The 19,401-nt window shown below is 36.7% G+C and overlaps 1 protein-coding gene across 7 annotated transcripts in view; it reads left to right on the top strand.

Annotated features, from left to right (window-relative positions):
• ATP11A (ATPase phospholipid transporting 11A) overlaps nt 1–15,090 on the top strand; it is a 111,128-nt gene extending 96,038 nt beyond the window's left edge. For 2 of the 7 annotated variants that reach the window (XM_064646483.1, XM_064646480.1), the window contains 5 exons: nt 1,987–2,052; nt 2,348–2,451; nt 4,225–4,390; nt 8,563–8,678; nt 11,027–11,174. In XM_064646483.1, coding sequence (XP_064502553.1) covers nt 1,987–2,052; nt 2,348–2,451; nt 4,225–4,390; nt 8,563–8,652 — 426 coding nt within the window. In that variant the 3' untranslated portion in view covers nt 8,653–8,678; nt 11,027–11,174. Of the gene's footprint in view, nt 1–1,986; nt 2,053–2,347; nt 2,452–4,224; nt 4,391–5,840; nt 5,930–8,562; nt 8,679–11,026 lie in introns of all 7 variants that reach the window. The other 5 variants (XM_064646484.1, XM_064646482.1, XM_064646479.1 and 2 more) reach the window with 3 other exon arrangements.
• Nucleotides 15,091–19,401: the final 4,311 nt, after the last annotated feature.

Raw genomic sequence — 19,401 nt, 5'->3', positions numbered from 1 at the left:
TTTCCACCAGACTAAATAAGTCCTTCAACCTCTCTTTGCAGAAGAACCTTAGGCTGCTAACTACCTTGGTTGCCTGCCATTTGATCCTTTCCATTTTTTTTTACCTTGCTCCTGAACTGAGGGGCCCAAAACTGAGTACAGTGTTCCAGGTTCAATCTCACTGTAGCTGAGTAGATGAGAATAATAACCTTTCTTCAGTGGCCATGTTCCTCCCAGTGCAGCTCCATTTGCAGTTTCCCTTATGTATAGAACAAGCACAATATAGGCTTGTATTCAGCCTGGAGTCCATGTAACCCCACTGCAACTGCCTTTTCTGCAGGGCCATTACTCAGCCAGTCAGTTCCAATATATGGCACTACTCCTCCTTAGATGTAAATCTCTCTACTTTTCCTTATTTAATTTCATAAGATATCTGTTGGCATGATTCTCAAATCAGCAGAGGTCCCTCTGAATTGAAACTGTCATTCATTATGTCAGCTGCTCTATATTTTTGTATCAATTGGTAGTTTGCTCATGATGTTGTCTGTGTCACATCCAGGCCACTGACAGGGATGTTCCACAATATCTGCCCCAGTAGCTGTTTCTAGTGTGGTTCACTGATTACCAGCAGCCAGTCAAACATCAAGGACTCTTGAGTCAGTGGTTCAGACAATTTTCAACTCTAGTAGTAGTCCATTTACCCCACCCCTGCTTCCTTATTGTCCAAGTGTCAAATGCCTTGCTAAATTCAAGATACGTTGCATTCACTGTTTTCTCTCCTTAAAAACTCCTTAACCTGTTGCTTCCACACTGTTGGCTGCTCCTTTCTTTCCCAAGCTTTGCTGTTAAATGCAAGAAGCAGGTTTTGGTTGTGAAAACTCCTATCCAGAGTATTGCATATTTCAGCATTTTCTGTTACACTTTCCGCTAGGTTGTATTACCACTCCACTTTCATTTTCCCTTTGAAACAAGGATATCTATAAATATCATTTTTGTCACTCTCAACACCCCTTACTAATCCTAGTCAGAGCTGACCTTTGTGATTTTTTTTCCCTCTATAGCCAGGTAATGCTTTTATGCTATCTGTTTACTTCCTGCCCATATTGTCATCTCTTGTATGCTCCCATTTTGCCTTTTTGTTCATTGAGAAACATCCTACTTGCCCAACTGGGTCTTCTGCTGAAATTCCATGTCGTCCTGCAGAAGGGAATTCATGAGATCTCAGCAGTTCTCTTTCAAAATAATTCAGGTCTCTTGGGCACTCTTCTCTTTCATGGGTGCAATACTCTGAATCAAACAAAGTCCCTTCTAAAAGAGAGTGCCCTAACCGTTGCTTACTTTCCCAACATTTCTCTGGATCCTGAACCTGGTAATCCAATAGCCACTGCAGTCCAAGCAATCCTCTGTGACCAGTTCTTCTCTCCATCAGCATTGATGATCATTTCTGCCCACCTGAAAAGCTGAAGTGTTTTTATTTTGTTATGCAGGTGGAGAAAAAATCAAACACAATTTAAAAGTGTTTTATCTTTAAATGTATGTAGACATTTATGTACTTAGATGGTTATGACATTCTTTTTGTATACTGTTACTCATCTGCTTAATATGCTGTTCATCCTACGAGAATTATTGGATGCTAAGGACAGCAGAGAAGGGAGATCAGAGAAAAGATGACGTCCAAGAAGATTGATGAAATTACTGCAGTTCATTTGTCAATCTCAGTGATTTAACTGTGCTACACTTAATTTTTATTAAGAAACATACCTGTGAACTTCAGGTTGAGAGGATTGGTTGTGGTCTTTTTCTGTCTGTATGAAATCTGAGGTGTGTACACACAAGAGCAAGAAACCAAAACACTTTGCACTGGATAGGTCATGTAGGAATTCAGTGTTTTTGCTTAGGTGTCAGTTCATGATACAAAGCAATACATAGCTTTAAGATATTTATTCTGGACAATTCACAAAGTAGGGGACAATATTGCCTATAACTGCTTTGGACCATTTTTTATAGATGTTTGGAAATTGGACCTTTGGAACAGTGGTGTTTACTGTGCTTGTATTCACGGTTACATTGAAGGTAAGGGGTGCTGTGTTTTATCCACTGAAACTTTATTAGAGCTTGTTTTCTAATTGCCACTTACTTATATCTGTTTCTCTCTATGACCATGCCTTGTTGTATTAGTTTAAATGTAGATTTTTCTATCTGTGCCTTCTTAACTGTGCTCAAAACTGAAAAATGTTTTTGGCTAATTCTGTGTACAATTCATCCCTATTTTCAAAGAGTACAGTTCTATTTTATCTCCTGCTGAGTATTCTGTTGCTCTTAGATAGTGATACACCATATGATCTCTTTTTTTTCTTTTTTTTTTAAGCTTGCACTAGATACACACTATTGGACATGGATAAATCACTTCGTGATCTGGGGATCACTGGTATTCTACATTATCTTTTCTCTGCTCTGGGGAGGAATTATTTGGTATGAACCCTAATCAAAATTGCATTGCATATGTTATTTCAGAAACATAAAGTTGTTATATTTCACCTTTTTGTCCGAAACAGAGTTAAATTTAACCTTTATCCGTTGCAGAACTCCATTTTAATCACATCATTAGTGCTAATTGGAGAGTTCTCAGCTCTTCATTCACTGAATATCTGCTAAAATCTTCTTAAAGGAGAATACAAGAAGAATATCAGACCTCAGACTACCACTGGGTCTATCTCAGTAGTGTCAGTCAAAAGCAATCCAAGGGTTGGTTCAAGGAACCAAGGCTGCCTCTCTGAGACAAAATGTCACAGAACAGGTCATGTCTATGCAGCCAGTCTTGGAAGGAACTAGCTGGAGCAGTCAAAACTGGAGTCAGGAGTGAAACTCCCATGGAAGTGATGTGGGTGGCCCCGAGTCCTGTGTTTGAGCTCATTATTTACCTCCTACTTGTCAAAGTAGATTTACTGTAGGTGTCTGAGCACCTGCTTATTCCTGTTGGTAAGAAGCTCTTTAGGAATTAGTATAACTCTTGTACATAGCTGATTTAAAGTGTTGGGGTTTTTTTCCTGTTAAAAATTCTGTGTACTTGAAACTGAAAGTTTTTGGGAAGGAAATCAAGTTGAAACAAGTTCAGTTCCTTACTGTGCCTGATTGCTGTCAGGAACTTGAAATTGCATTTCGCAGCTGTAGAGGACCCATCTTTTATAATGTGTCTGCTGGAGCTGTTCCACTTTTTATACATAACATTTTGAGGGACTAGAGAGAAGGCAGAGGCTAACTATTGCATGGTGATTAAGATGCCATTTAATTTGGAGAAAGGATTTGTATTTCAATGTGTCTTTTGTAAATGAGTGTCTTTTGCAACTGCCTCTCAACTCATTGGATATTCAGCAGCCTCTTTTTTTTTCCTAGTAAGATCAGGTCTTGATTTCTTCAGCAGCAAGAGGAAAACAATTTGCAGAAGCAACGTTTTCCCTGCTATGTTTTTCAGCCAGCCTTAGCCTTGCTGCCTATTAGAGTGTACTATTTACATGCAACAATGTAAAATACATAGGCAAATACTATCAAATTTTGGAAACTATCAGGAAACTGCCCCAGTGGTAGGAGGGCTTTACACTGTGTTACTGCAAACTGTCCCTTGATTTTTGCTCCCAGTAATCATGGCCCCTGGTTCCCAGTACTATGTAGTGGTGGCATATCAATAACCATCCAACTGCCATGGTATACAGGGAGGTAGGCAAATGAAAGTATTGAAAGTGTGATTAGATAACAATGTGGTGACTAGGTTAGGGATCATAACATGAAACCATCAGAGATGCGTAGGGGAGCCTGAGAGGTATGAAAATAGGCATGGTTAATGAGCCTTACTCTAAAGATACATACAGACGGGTGTGCCTTAGGAAAGAGGGAAGTGGTGGATGGGATACTGAGAAGAAAGGTGGAAAATACCTGGGGCAAGATAAGGGTATATGGAAGAGCATAAACAGAATAAGAATGTAACTTAGTTTATCTTTGCAAGGGAGAGACAATATGGCAGAGGAGGAGGGCATGGTATTTCCTGCAGCCTGGAAAAGAGGAAGGTAATTGTTTCCAGTCAGTGCATGTTTAGCTCTCCTTTTGAGAAAACTGGAATGGATAAAATCCCACAAACTGGGAAGCTGAACTTGAACAATTTCAGCACTGTCATAATTTTTATATTTAACATTGTCGGTCTTTCTTTTGTATATTGAAGTGTAATTTTTATTTATTCTTTTTTACTACCAGGCCTTTTCTCAATTATCAGAGGATGTATTATGTGTTCATGCAAATGCTGTCTAGTGGTCCTGCATGGCTGGGTATAATTCTGCTCATAACTGTCAGCCTTCTTCCAGATGTTTTGAAGAAGGTCTTATGCAGAGAGCTGTGGCCTACAGCAACAGAAAGAATCCAGGTAAGAAATATTTTTCATTGTGAAGTTAGTTTTTTGTATCACAAGTCTCTAGTTAGCCCTCTTTCAAAGTCAGAGAGACAAGATTAGAACAGGTGTTCTCCACCTGTGGTGTCTGAGCTGTATGATTAAAAACACTGCCAGTTATTTACATGGTGGTATAAACCTGAATCCTGGGGCAACGTTGGTGCCTCCATATGAACAACCATAGGAAAATCAGCTGATGAGGATGGTGGGAGACAGGTACATGGCTCAGCATGATTTCTGATTAGAGGAGATAAGGGCAAGGGGATTGGGATCTCTGTGAGGGTAGATAGAAGGCACTTATATCTAATAATATACTGATTGATGCCTTTTACAAAAACACATTAAAACTTATCCTATTAACAATTTGTTCCTCTTTTATATTTCAACTTACATTTTGCCTGTTCTGATCCATTATTTCTACATAAATGTGCCTTGCTCTGCCAGCGGGAAGAGGATTTTAAAGTTTATTGTTTCCTTTCATCTGATCAGCCAAAAAAGAGGAACCACTGTGTAAATACAGGCCTGCTCTGTTGAGGCTGGAGGGGAAGCCAGGTTCTGTCAGAAGCATGGTGCTATGCTGGGGACATTAAACCAGCCTCAATAGAAAATGTTACCTCTATTTTAACCCCAGTAAGCTTTTATATATCTATACGTTAGAATGTAAAGGACACTAGAGGTGTTGAACCTTAATGTTACTGCCCTTGCACTTTTCAGTCCATCAGCTGCCATTGGTAGGTTAAAATAATGAGTTACTGGCAACTGTAGGGATTAGGTAGCATTTTGATGTTTGAGAAGGTACTTTGCATTAAGAGGAAAGGAATAGAGGAGCTTTACTGCCAAGAAAAATAAAATTTCCCTTTGGTAAAGGTAAAACCCCTTGCCACTGTTTTGTATTCCTAGAATGTACAGGTGTAATAATGCCTCACTTCAGGAGGGCAGGAATGAATAAAGAATAGCAGAAAAGCATTCTCAGGCAGATCAGTATGTAGTGGTTTTTCATTTTGAGATCTTTGATACATCATCTTTGCCCTATGTGCTACTTCTGGAAGAAGTTAATCTCAATATAGGCTCTGCATGCTTAATTTAAAAGAAGACTAAAGAGAGAGAATGAGCATGGGTTAAGGCAAAGAAACAGGCTAGTGAATAAAAGCCTCTAACAAAGGTATTGCAGTGTTTCTTAGAGACACTGTGTATTAGTGCTGGAAAATGAATCAATTATAAAGCAGACTTTGGGCTCAACACTTGCAATATTCACTTTTTAATATTTAGTAGAAAATCTGTGACTTTTAACCAGTTATATCCCTTGTGTTTCTTCTTCCCTCTCTTTCTTTCGTCCTGTCTTCCAATCCGCTTTGTCTAAATAACTCCTACCTTGCTTTAAACATAAATGATGTGCACGGTTGCTTCCTACATCTGGGGAAATCAGACTAAACATCAGTGCCTTTCTGTTGAGCAGTCCACCATCTTTATGCTTTCTCAGACTTCAAGCAGTCTAAGTTTCTAATGGAACAAAAGGTGACTTTTTTCTGCCTTTCTGCATGCTTGGCCATTTCATTCAAAGGACAGTAAAATGTTTATCATCAGAAGTTATCTACCTTACTCATTATCTCCATTTGTGACTCATCTCAGCTGTATTTTGGAGACTACTTTTTGGTACAGTTTTTTCCTTCTGTTTATCTCAAAGTTTTTATGAATTGTTGTCACAGTCCATCTCTGTCATTATCATTTTTTGTCACTGTTGTTACTGCATTTTACAGAACCTTTCTGCCTCAAGAATCCAGGATTTTTATATTCCCATTTTAATCATTGGTCTGTCTGTAGGTGAATGCATGTAATGTTTCCATTGTACCTGAATAAATGGAATAGTTGCCACACAAAAAAGTGATAATTCTGATTAGGCTGATATTACTACCATCATACAGAAAATGGGGTACTGGAAACCATTTAAGCAATCTTTGGGATATATTAATGTATCTTTCCTGATAAAGGAAAATGCAACTTTTTTAGTAATAAGTTTTTTCCTAGCATGCATTTTGAAACTGAATTTTTCTTATGTTCCCTTTTAAATTCTGTGCTCTTTCTATAAAGAAAACAGCTGAAGACCTGTATGTGACATTATTTAATATAACATAAAAGTAGAAGAAATGCAAGTAAATCTTGTTTACCCTACAGTCTCAAAGAAAACTTGGCTAAGATAAACATATTTCCTGTTTTTCCCCCTTTGAAAATATATAGTCAATAAAATGTACTGTAATTATGTAAGTCACAGAGAAAATACACACCATTTTTTCACTATTGAAAATTCTGGCTAAAATTGGCTTTTTTAAGTGCCTTAAGATTGGTTTGAACCGAGCTTATGAACAATTGTTTTTAAATTTATTGCTCTCCTATAAGTTATATTGCTTTCTTTGTAAAAAAAAAAAAAAAAGGTTGAAAACCTTTAATTAACATAGGACTAGCAACCACCTCCCAGGCTAGTAAATTAGTTCTCCTCAGGCAATAAGAATGCTTAAAGCCTTTGGAGCAATTCTTATGCTTCAAAATTGTTCATGTATTTGAGAGTCATTCTGGTGTGTGGTGAGCGATTGTTTACCATCATTGACATTCAGATGTTTTTAAACAGTACAGATATGGTTCTGGTGTTTTTTTTGGTTGGTTGGTTTTTTGTTTTTTTTTTTGAGAGAGCTTTTCAGTGATACATGGATATATACATATACACCTACAGACATATGTATATGTATAAACATACATACATGTACATACAAGTGTATGTATATATATGTGCATGCATATTAATATTGAGATATATATATATATACACACACACATATGAACTGTTGTCTTTCCTGAGCTAAAACATTAATTTTGCAAAAGCTTTGGAGGAATCTGTTGCCTTTTGGTAATTTCGGTCAAATTCTGCTTATTTCTCATATACGTAGTCTCTGCAACTCTCTGGCTCAATGAAACAAGCTGAATTTTATGCTTTAACTGGTATTGTGCATCTGTGAGGCTTCTTTCAGCCTTTACTTTTGAAAAGTAGTAGGGTATTTTTTTAATATATCCAGTCTATATTGATTATATTTTTCTTTTCTTTTTTCTTCTATCATTAATAGCAGAAGCTCAACCTCTCTGTTAGGGAAAATATAAATTCACTTTAAATTATCCTATTTTCATTTTTATAATTGTCACTTCAATTAACAGTGTTTCAGCAATCACAAGTATTTTGTAACTGAAATACCAGCTGTTTAGATCCTGAACCATAAATGACTTCTGTGCTCCCATCCCTTTTTAAGAAATACTTTTTTTTCCTCTTTGTTTTTGACTGATGATTTTTTGATGATTTTTTACTTTGCTTTCACTGAATCACAAGCTTGGCCCATCAGCTACATTATGAGATCTCTACCTCTTGCTGCGCTTGGGAAAACCCGAAGTGGTACTTTTGCCTGGGGAAGCCTCTCTGGAGACTCATCGTTCTTCTGTTCCTCAATGGGCTTAGCTGCTGTTGAACAGCTGCACAGGGAGCTTATAAAACTGGTCACGAGAAAACTGCTGCCTTTGTCAGGCTCTTCCTCTATGGAAAACAAAGCAATGGATCTCGCTGTTGCAATATTTGAATCCTGTGCAAGAAGTTTCCTTGGCAACTCCCCAAGGCCCTCTCTTCCCTCAGTGTAATGACTAAGCTGTAAGTCAGCCTTCATTAGCACCAGCCCCATCACCTTGGTGTGTGGCACTCCTTTCAGCAAGGCAGTTGTTCTGGGGAGTAGTGAAGCGGGATGTCCGCTCCTTAATTTGGAATTGATTTGGCCTCACTGTATCACGGGGACCTCTCCTGTTTTAGTACAAGTTATTGTCAGAAGGGCAGGACACACAGCCCATAGTACTTAGTCAGTTTAGTGCTTTAGAGAGTAATTATTTTTAACAGAGTTTGAAATGGAATTGAAAACATCCTCAGGGTGGCTCAAAGGATTAACCTCAGGATCCAGAAGTACAAACCTTGTTTTACACTGGATAACCTTTCGATTTTAAATCTATCAGAAAATCCATCATTTTTCCAGTTTGCTATAACAGTTACGTACAAATGGTACAATTCATTCACATTTCCCTCTTGTATTCAGCAAGAGTTTCACTGTTTTTCCTCATCCTTGCAGAAGAGTGTGAGACATAAAACAGCCCTAAATGCACTGACGAACAACGATGGGCCACTTCTTGAAGGAAATATTTCAGCTTCCGAGCCATAATTAGATCAAAGCTAGGTAACAGTACTGTACGTGTTGCCAATTTGGATTAATTTCTATTGGTTAACTGTGCTATTTACAAATCAGCTGTTTCCTCCAGAGTTTTTGATGTACTTGATCAATATTGATACAAAATCAATATGTTTTACTTGGAGAGCCTAGTTTTTGCAAGAGATGTTCCATGCCACAGGTAAGATCTTTTTGTCTTGGAAACTTAATCGTGTAAGGCAAAATAATAAATCAATTTACCCATACTCCTGTCCTGTAAATACATTGTGTTATGTATAGGTATTGTGGGACATTTCTTCTGTAAAAACTGCAGTCATTATTGCAGCGTGTACTCACATTACACATATGAACTGTTGTCTTTCTTGGGATAAAAGAATAGTGTTGAATACATAACGTCAGAGGTAATTCTCACCCAGTTTATCCATCATCTCTCATGCTCTTGAATACATATATAGACCAAATGCAGACAGTAACACATGAAGATTATCTCAGTGAGTTACTTGTGAAAAGGACCTTGGGTCAGAAGGCTGGGGCTGTACATCTGACAGTGTCTACCATAGTACCGTGTTCCGTATGGACCAGGGCATTGCTGCATCACTGCCTCAAATCAAGAGAGTTTTGCCAAATATATGAGACAGCAGCATGAGTGGTGAGCTTCTAAATTCCCCAAACATTAGGCCATTCATTAGCAGAATGAAGTTCTCAGTTTTACATCATCTCCTTGCCATGCCACTTTTTACTCAAATACATTCCCATCTGGATGCCATGTCTGTTCCTTTCCCTTCATTCTCTCCTGACCCTGAAAGCAGCACATGAGGAATTTAGTGAGGATGCAAAGTATCGGTATGTGAAGAGGGCAAATGTCATGTGCTCTGTGGGCTGTAGAACTTCAAGGTAGCTGATGGGTGCTTTTTGATTTGTTTTAATGACTGTTAGACAAGTAATAGTGGAAAACCCCAGCTTTCTTGAGTAGCTTCAGACATGGTAGTGGTGCTTGCCTTGGGGCCATGTGTAGAAAAAAAAACGTTTTCTTTTTAGAACCATGTAGGGTAACTAAAATGCTTCACTTCCTAGCTGAAAGAATAGGAAAGATAGTAACCAAGCAGTATATGACTACTCCCTCTGACATTTCCAAAACAAAATCTGCTAATCTGATTTTTCTGTATTAATGCTGATATTTGGTCTATAAATGTGTTTAAAACAACCCAGGCCTCACTGTTGGTGAGCAGTTCATTTTAGTTTTGTGGCTTTTCCAAGAGTGTCTGTTGTAAGAAAGCTTTCTGATTGCTCTTGGTTATGCAATAGTGTTCCAAGCTTGTGATTGGCATTGAAGTGTAATGTGAAATCTCAGCCAAAGTTCTATAAACTACATCATTAATATTTATTTTGTGATTTTGTCCCTTTTGCTACTGTGCTCCAGTTAACAGGGAAGAAGGAAGGGGATAATTGACAATAGAGGATTAACTGGCTTATATAGCATTCATGGAGAGAGTGATTGATAACATTGATTTGAATTGTGCTTATAATGCATTTATATCTTAGATACCATCACATAACCTCTATACCTGGAAATTTTATGTGCATTTAGTGAGAAGAATTTTATCAACTCATTGGGCAAAGGGCTGTGCTAATTTTCTTTCTGCTCGTACACATGTTCCAGGCTCTTGTCATGCAGCCATGGTGTTACTGTAGTCTTGAGCATTTCCTGAGGGGAAGTGGCAATTCTGCCAGATGTGGAGTGATTATGTGATACAGATAAATTTTAATGGACAACTAGACTGTGTAGTATAAATTGCCTGTATAGATGCTATGTGTAACCTAAGCAAGTCTAAAATCCAATACTGCTTAGAAGTACAAAGCAAGTGCATTAAACCTCTGGAACTTTTGTCTGTTAGCACAAACTGACTGTAAAGAATTCCCTCTCTTTGGAAGTATAGGCAAACTTGAATCTGTTCTGTCTTAAAATTCCTCATAAAAAGTCCTGACTAAAGAAGTTCAGAGATAAAAAGATGTACCAGGAGAGATTGCAAAATGAAATATAAACTTCATTTAAAACACTTTGATATGAAAGCAGTCCTCTGTGTCTTCATCTCTTCTCCAAAGAGCCCATTATCAGGTTTAGAGGTTAAGTGAAAAATTATGCCTGGTTCTGTAGGTCCGAATATAAAACTGATAATGTTAAAAGTGGTTGATGGCAAAACAACACGAGAGGTTATACTTTCACATGAAACAAATAGCCAGTGGTGTTCTAGTGAAAGCCATTATTGTACCAAGGGCACAATGGCCCTATGAAAGAACACAGTTATATACTTTTGGTTCCAAGATTGTCTATTTACTGTGCATTTGTTTCTTTTTGTCCCTTTAACAGAATGCATCAAGGCACTGTCAGGAGCACATCTCAGAATTCACACCTCTTGCCTGTCTGAAAAGCCCAAGATACAGGAGCAGTGACTGCAGCAATTCCCCAGCAAGAAGGTCTAATTCTCATTCTAAAAAAATGATGTTTACGCACTGGAGAGGCGTTGATTATTCAGTACTTCCATCTGTCTTTGGCTATTCCAATAAGCATTGCCATTCCCGTGCAGGCTACCACTACAGTGGGTCAGGTTTGGAAACGTCTATATGACAGAACACCAAGTCAAGCCTTTAAAAACTGTATTTTTGTTTATTTCTTTTTTCAGAAACAAACATGTCACAGAAATATATTAAATTATACGTGGCTTCTGCTGTCTGAGGTAGTGTTCAGACAAACAGGATCAAGAGCTAGAAGTATGAACCCTTCCAGGCCAATAGGCCTCTTTTTATGTTTTGAACTACTGGAGCAATGAACAATCTGCACAGTCTGGTACTGTGAGACTGGTAGCACTGAAAATTGTCTTCATCCTGCGTCAAGACTTCCGTGCATTTACTGCTTCTGTTACCTTTAGTAATTTTCTTTGTTACTTGAAGTGCATAGTTTCAGTCAGTGACCTACATTTTGAGATCAACAGTTTTAATTTTCAGCCAGAAGCAATGACCTCAGTTATCTCGAATGAAAGTCTCTTAAAGCATATTTAACAAGTGCTGTTTCTGATTTTCCTCTGTCCTTTTTCTTTCTTTGCTCTTTCTGTAGAACAAACTGGTGTTTCCTCTGTGCAAATCTGCTTTCAAGAAACACTCTCTAATGTTCACTTTCTTGTAAGTGGCCAAATCAGGGCTATGTTTGGTTTTCAATTAGTTTTCCCCTGTAGAAATATAGGCAAGACAATCCTTGTGTAGAGTATGCACACACTATATGAAGTCAAGTTGGCTGTTCAATTGGTAAATATCATCAGTGTTGGTATCTACTTAAAAACTGAATGTAAGCATTTTGCCTAAAAGGTCTTTGAATTTGTCAAAGATGCAGATTACCTGGTGTTCCCACTTCCTCTCCCTGTAATTGTAAAATATACATAGCAGAAAGTATTAAGCTTTTTTTTTTTTTGACACAGTTTGTTGGGTTTTTTTCCTTAAAAGAAGAAAAGTTGTTTTTCCAAATGAGCATCTTTTACTATCTGGATTCATCCTCTTAATTTTGATTTTTTTGTGTGTTTGTATGGTTAAATACTGACTAAATGGCTTGGTAGATGTATTACAAAGCACGCAGCTGTTAGCTTTTGCAAACAAACCACAAGGTGGCACACGGCTGTTGACTAACAGTTGAATCGTAGTTGGGATATAGAAACCAGTTTGACTGCAAGGATTCTGTTTTAATTACTTTAAGAATGACAGCCAACTTGCACTTCTGTTTTCTCTGCTACGTTTATTTTACCTTGTACTAATTCAACTATTAGCAGAGTCCTTGTCTTGTTTCTTTAGTCCAGTGTTTTATTTTGGGGTGCAGAAATATCTGAAGGAGTAATCAGATTTCAGTCAGTTTCAGCCTGATGGTTAGAACTGGTTAATAACCATCCTCATTCAATACCTCTGTGAGGACATTAGCTAAAAATTGATTTCAGTGTGAAAACAAAATATTTGGAATCAGACCTGCAGCCTTTATTGGAAGACCTGGCCAAGACATTTTTAGTTGTCTTTAAAATAGACTAGGGTGGCAGAGAAAAATGTTTTCCCTTTTTGTGTTTGAACAAAAAAACCCAGACAAAATAAGTTTACTTCCCAATTTAATTTTTAATAAAAGAAAAACCAACTTACTAGGAAATTTTCCTCACAGTATTCCAAGTGATTTTCGCATTAAACGAACAGGGAATTATTATTAAAATGCCCTGGGTCAAGCAGAGATTGTCAAGTGATTTGTGAAATCTTCAGTATACCAAAGATAACAGAATTTTACAAAGTCTAATGGTGAGCACCACAGACAAATGTTTTGTATCATATAGCATATAGCACTTTTAAGTTTCAAAGAATGTCCTTATAGCAGTAGCATTTTGAAATACATACACATGTGTGGGTGTGTGTACATATACTTGCCATTGCAGACTTGAATGTTGGTCAGTTAGAACCGTCCCCTACATAAAACACTGGTGTATATATTTTTAAAAAGTTAATATGGGTATAAATTTTATACCAGTAGCAGTGACAAATTTCTTGTGTGTAGTTAACAAATTATTTGTAATGTATTTTTTAGAAATCTTAAAATTGCCTTTGCACTGAAATATTTTTCATACTGTAGCTATTTATAAATCTGTTTTACGCATACATTTGTTAACACACCATTTCTATTTTTTTTAAGTATATGTTTTGAAGGCTTTTTTTATACCTATGAGTTTTGGCCACTTAAATTTAGCCTAGAGTGGAGTTGTGGCTGAATGTTAAAATTCTAATGAATGTCAAATTAGAAGTAAAAGTCTGTTGCTCTGTCAGTTACATCCAAATTATTGATGTTTTGTTGAGATTTGTGGTAGCTGTGATTAGAGCACTGTACTTGCAGTGCTATTCTATTATAGTGAGCTTTTTTACTCTATAAAGCCTCCTGCTTTTTTACTTTGTGAGTTCTATCTTTTAGCCTTAAGTAAGGATATTTTTGCTTGATGTTTTTGAAATGCTGCATTCCTGTTATGCCTAGTAACAAAGCAGTTCATTGCAAACTTCATGTAGCCCTGAGCTTCGAAATTATTGACAACATTGTTCAGGCTTAAACACCAATATATGTGCTTAAGAAATTTTAGTTAAAGATGACATTTTTTGGAGGAGAAAGAATGCTTTGATTTAGCAATACTTTTCCCTTTAAAGGTTGGTGCTGTTTGTTAAAATAGACCATTTAATGGAAAAAACATAAAACATCAACTCAGCTTCACTTGATGTGTTTCTGCTTCAGTTCCTGTTACTATTGCCATTCAAACTTAGTCCACTACAGCAGGTGTAAACTTGGAGTTTCACTGTAAATGGATCAGATGATACAAAGATGAAAAAGTAGAAGTTAGAACAAAATGCATTATAGTGTTTATTATGGATGGGACACTGAAAGGAGACAAATTTTTATGTATCAAGAAAAAAAGAATTCAAGAGGAAAAGTCTAAAAATCTATATAACTTTCTAAATTGCCTTGTTTAAATTGTTGCAGCTTTAACAGCATAATGTCTCCATAACTGCTTCTATAAATGTCTTGAAACTGGTAAGCGCTAACCAAATGTATGTGAAGACTTAGAAAGTATTCGAGCTTTTCGGCCACTGAAGTTCATGTATACCTGCAGTGGCATGTGGCAAAAGATCTTTTTCATTTTACCATGTACAATAATTGTTTGTTCAGCCACTTAATGTAAAAGCTTACAGTTTACTTTCTTGCTTGCATTAGCCTGTTTGTCTTTACCCAACTGGCTTGCAAAAACAAAAGGAAAAAATTGTTTAATTGAGGAACTGCACTACTTTTCTTTTGGAAGCCAGTGGGGTCATTGTGCTCATGCTACTGTCTCTGCTAAAAAAGCTTTAATGGAAATTTGTGAAAGTATTACAGAAGTGAAAACGTACGTGATTCTACTTTGCAGAATAATCAAAAATCAGTTTATATAGCTTTAATTTTTTACCTTATGAAGATTCACAGGATTTCAACTTGTGTTGTCTTGGACATATTCTTTGCATTTTAGATGTCCTTTCATGATTTAATGTAAAGTAGAATCTGCGGAAGTTGCTGTATGGGGGCTGGGGGTAGTTACCTGTGCATTAAACATTAAAGATGTCTGTAGCCATCAGCACCAAATACTGACACTTATTTTTAATTGTACAATTATAGGTGCGTTTATTTGAAAATAAATCAGCCTTCAAATCTAATGTTTAGATTATTCTATACTACTTGATTTATTTTATTCGAAGAGTCAGTGTGTGAATACATTACTGTAAAGTTTCTTTTCAGTGCTATTTTTAACTTTTATTTCTGTAGACAACCAAATATAACTTGTTTATATTCAGTCACAGTTTGGATCCTTATGTAGAATATATAAGCAGGAGACATGAATCTGCTTGCAATAAATATAAACATCCAAGACTGGTTTAAGTTTGCTCACAAATAATTACAATAATTCTAGTATGAATATGAGATGGTTTCATATTAGTCTGTAATAAAATGTAAGTAGATAACAGAAAACGAAATGAGTGTTTGATTCTGTTATTGAATATGCTTATAGTCACCCTCATTTCTCCTCATACTGGAGAGAGTCCAGCAGAGGCCACAAAGATGATAGAGGGTCTGGAGCATCTCTTTTATGAGGAGAGACTGTGGGAGCTTGGCCAGTTTAGTCTGGAGAAAAGAAGACTGAGAGGGGACCTTATTAATGCATATAAATATCTCAAAGTTGGGTGCCAGACTCTTTTCAGTGGTGCCCAGTGACAGGACAAGGGACAATGTCCACAAACTAAAACCCAAGAAGTTTCACCTCAATATGAGGAAGATCTTCTTACTCTGAGGGTGGCAGAGCACTGGAACTGGCTGCCCTGGGATACTGTGGAGTCTCTCTCTTTGAAAACATTCCAAACTCACCTTGATGAGTTTCTATGTCACCTGGTCTAGGTGACCCTGCCTTGGCAGGGGGGTTGGACCAGATGATCTGCAGAGGTCCCTTGCAACCCTAACAGTTCTCTGATTCTGTGATTTTCAGAGAGTGTATATAGTCAGCTAAAAAAGCAAGATAACAAAATGAAATTCAGAGAAGGCTGGAATATGAGCTGTGTGGGGGATTTGTTGAAAAGCTAGTAGAAATTGGTACCAGTCCAGGAAAGCTTTGTTCCTCCTGCACAGATTAAGTAAGTGCTAAGATTCTTTCCAAAGTAAACTCATAAGCTACACGAGAAGATCTGTATTTCCTTACAGTTCTGCTGTGCAAGGTATCCAGAGCTATTTCTTTTCTTTTGCAATGTTGTCAATTTACAGAAACTTTACTAAATTAAAAAACAATGTGCTTTGCTATCTGAGTTGGTAGCAATGTTCATGGATTCTTACAGAAGAGGCTGAGTGCACAGAAAGACCATAATTTTCTTTCATTTGGTGATAGAGTATTTTGGGACTCGCTGTAGTTTCAAAACCATTACACACATTTTGTTTCTACTGAATGAGCTTCTGGAGAAGGTACTAGGAGGAAATGTATTTTATGGAAGATGTTTTTCCCTGTATTCATGCAAAGAAGAAAAAATGCATGAACTGTAATTAGATAGGAACACCACATTGAAACTGGTTTTGAAAAAAATAATGTGATCATGTATTGATTTCAGGAGGAATGCGGTAGCAAGGAGGACAAATTACCTCATAAGTACATAAATTTTTATTTTGCATACAAAAATACATTTACTTATTTAAACAAAAAAAGGATAGAAAGTAATTTAAGTTCTGAACAGTATTCTAAATCCAATACCGTGTGTTTTCCATTAGCTCTTAAGTTATGCTCTTTTTAGTAAAACTTACATTACAGAATTAATTGAAAACTGTTTCTTATATTTTACAGTGAGGCTACACTTTTTTCTGCTATAAATGCAAAACTGATGTATAAAATCTTTCCTGAAGGTTATTTTGATATGAAGTGAGATAGGTTGGAGACAGACTGAAGTTCCTTGGTTTTGTTTTCTGAGTACTTCGATTTCCTCAGGTGATACTCTACAGGAATTTAAAAACAGTATTTGACCATTCTATTAAAGCTTTGTTGTTGTGTGTTTCCATTGCAAATACTTACAGGTCTATTAATTTTAATTTCATTCAAATGAAAACCCACACCTATTCAAAGGCTTCATTTACACTGTGAAGTGATAAGACAGGGATAACATCAAAGAAAGCCATGAACTCATTTCATTATACAGATCAGTTTATCAGATGCCTAATGTCCCCATCTAGGTTTAGATGTGTTTTTAACAGAAAATTACACTGTGTGATCTATTCTTTTTTTAAATGGCAAGTCTGCAGTAAATGAATAATGGTGACAATCATTTAAGTGTTTATTTTGCATTTAAAGGAGACAAATAGGAGTAGTATTCAATTTTAAACCACTAAAAGGCTTGTTGTTGTTTTCCATTATTCATTTTGGTTAAGAAATCTCATGGTGCATTACACTTTTAAAAATACATATGATGCAGTGTCCTGCTAGGTTCAGAGGCTGTTTGCATTGTATCAGGGAGAAATGTTAACATCCAGTCTCCTTATTTAATTTGGGAGAAGCTGATGTGCTGCTTCTTCCTAATGACAACACCAATTTTAAAAAGCACATCAACAACTTACCTCAAGATTTCAAACACCTTTTGTAAAGATACTTCATGGTGAAATGTTAACCAAATTTGAAAGCTGGATCTTGCAATCTTATAAACACTGAGTTTTAGAAAAGAAGGAAAACAAATCCTGGTCTAAGGATCAAGATCGTCAGGTGGTATACACTGACTTAATTTTAGAAAATAATTCCAACCAAGTAGCCAGCCTAGAAGAGCATTCTTCTAGGAAGTCCTGAATAGCTTGCTTCGAGGACGAATATAACTGCATAGCTAGAGAAAGTTGTCAGTATTAATTAGGTTGAGATTTAATTGCTTATTCCCAGCTATGAAGAGATACTGTGTATAATTTTATTCTGATAAAATTATAGCCAAGAAAAAATATCTCTCCTCCTGAGGCATTTCAGGCACAAGACCATTTAACATTGATGCAGTGATAGAGCTCGTAACATTTGAGATTTACTTGGCTTTTACGTGACTCTTCTTAGTCCAAATTATGTATTACTTTAGCACAAAAGCAATGTTTGTGCATCATTGTGCTGAAAGGTACTGGTCCAGATGGAAAAAAGCTGAAGATTCTTCCACTGTAGATTGTATTGGAACATGAGTCAGGCTTCTCTCTGTCCTCTTGGATACAGCCCACAGCAGATGATTTGGAAACCAGCTCTCTTGAATTGTTCATCTAGAGTTTGACCATGGTTTCAAACTTTAATGCCTGCTCAAGTCTTGTTCTCCCTATAGTTAGGAAATGGGATACATATGTTTACATTTCCCCTTTCTTGCCTCTTATATAGTACCTGACATGCTGTAGTACCTCCCTTTACCCCAGAATTCTATTTTAGCACACCAAGCTTAATTCTTAAAGGAAAAAAAAACATTTCTTTTACATTTGAGCCAACATAATCCCATACATGTTAACAAGAGCAATCTCTCTTTTTCATGATCTCTCAGAGGAGCATTCAGCAGACCAACCAGCAGATTGGAAGCAACGTGGTCACGACCACAACAGTTACTGCCTTGGTTGCTTCTATGCAAAAAATACTTGAACACGTGCACATAAACAGAATAAACCATGCCCCCCCACCCTATCTCACATGGGAGATAACCTTTCTATTGCCTTCCTCCTGTTGCTTTTCCCAGGTGTCTTTCTAAGCAAATTAACACTCAAAGTAAGCTCATCTATCCTTTTTTTTACTAAAATTGTGCACATTTTGGAAATTAACCTTCTCCCTAGTGAGTTCATTTCTGCTAGTTGTTATAAAAGGCTACACAGTCTCAGGGGACTTTTTGATATTTTCTTTGTTTCCTTATAAAAATTTGTGATTTGAAGGTATTGGGGAAAAGAAAAAAGGAATTTTTAACCCACCTAATTTATTGCAAACTACCTGTATCCTATAATTTTGTTGAGTGACACATTACCTGACCACTCGTGTTTGAGGGTCTCCAGGGAGAATTTATTTAAGTGATAGTATTTGTTAGACAAGAGAAAAGGTCCATTTTCATCCATACCCAAACATTTGAATCTAGCACAGAAAGGGAAGGGCTATTTAAATTCTACTATCACTGCCATCAAGGAAATTCTTACCCGTATCTGAAAGATACATTTCCCTCATACTGATTTGGTTCTGCGTCAATCATGATTATATCCTTCAATTAACTTTGGGAAATATGATATTATCCTCAGCCCATGAATCTTTCTATCATATCCTATCTGAATAATATTCATGCACTCAGCTTTGGCATTTTATATTTCAGATGCAGTTCATGAGAACCATCTGTCAACACTTTATTTCCAAATGTGTATGAACATTGAAATACAGAAAGTTGAGATAAAATCTTAATTTCACTGGCAACTAATCTTCTCATTTGAGAAGTCTCCACCCTTACTCATTGTTTGAGAGCTGTGGCTATTATAGAACAGCAAATAATTGGTTTCTAGAAGGTACTTGTGTTTTCCATAAGGTTAATATCCAACCACACTATTAACTTTTTAACTGTTTCAGTTTATGAAGATTTACGTTCCCTTTACGTTTCACAGAGAAAACCCACAGTAGAGTTCAGGCATCCTCTCACATGGATTGACCTGTG

The sequence above is a fragment of the Pseudopipra pipra genome, chromosome 2 (genome assembly GCF_036250125.1).
Source record: "Pseudopipra pipra isolate bDixPip1 chromosome 2, bDixPip1.hap1, whole genome shotgun sequence".
Classification (NCBI taxonomy): domain Eukaryota; kingdom Metazoa; phylum Chordata; class Aves; order Passeriformes; family Pipridae; genus Pseudopipra; species Pseudopipra pipra.
The sequence above is the reverse complement of the archived record's forward strand: the minus strand, read 5'-3'. Positions and strand labels throughout refer to the sequence as shown.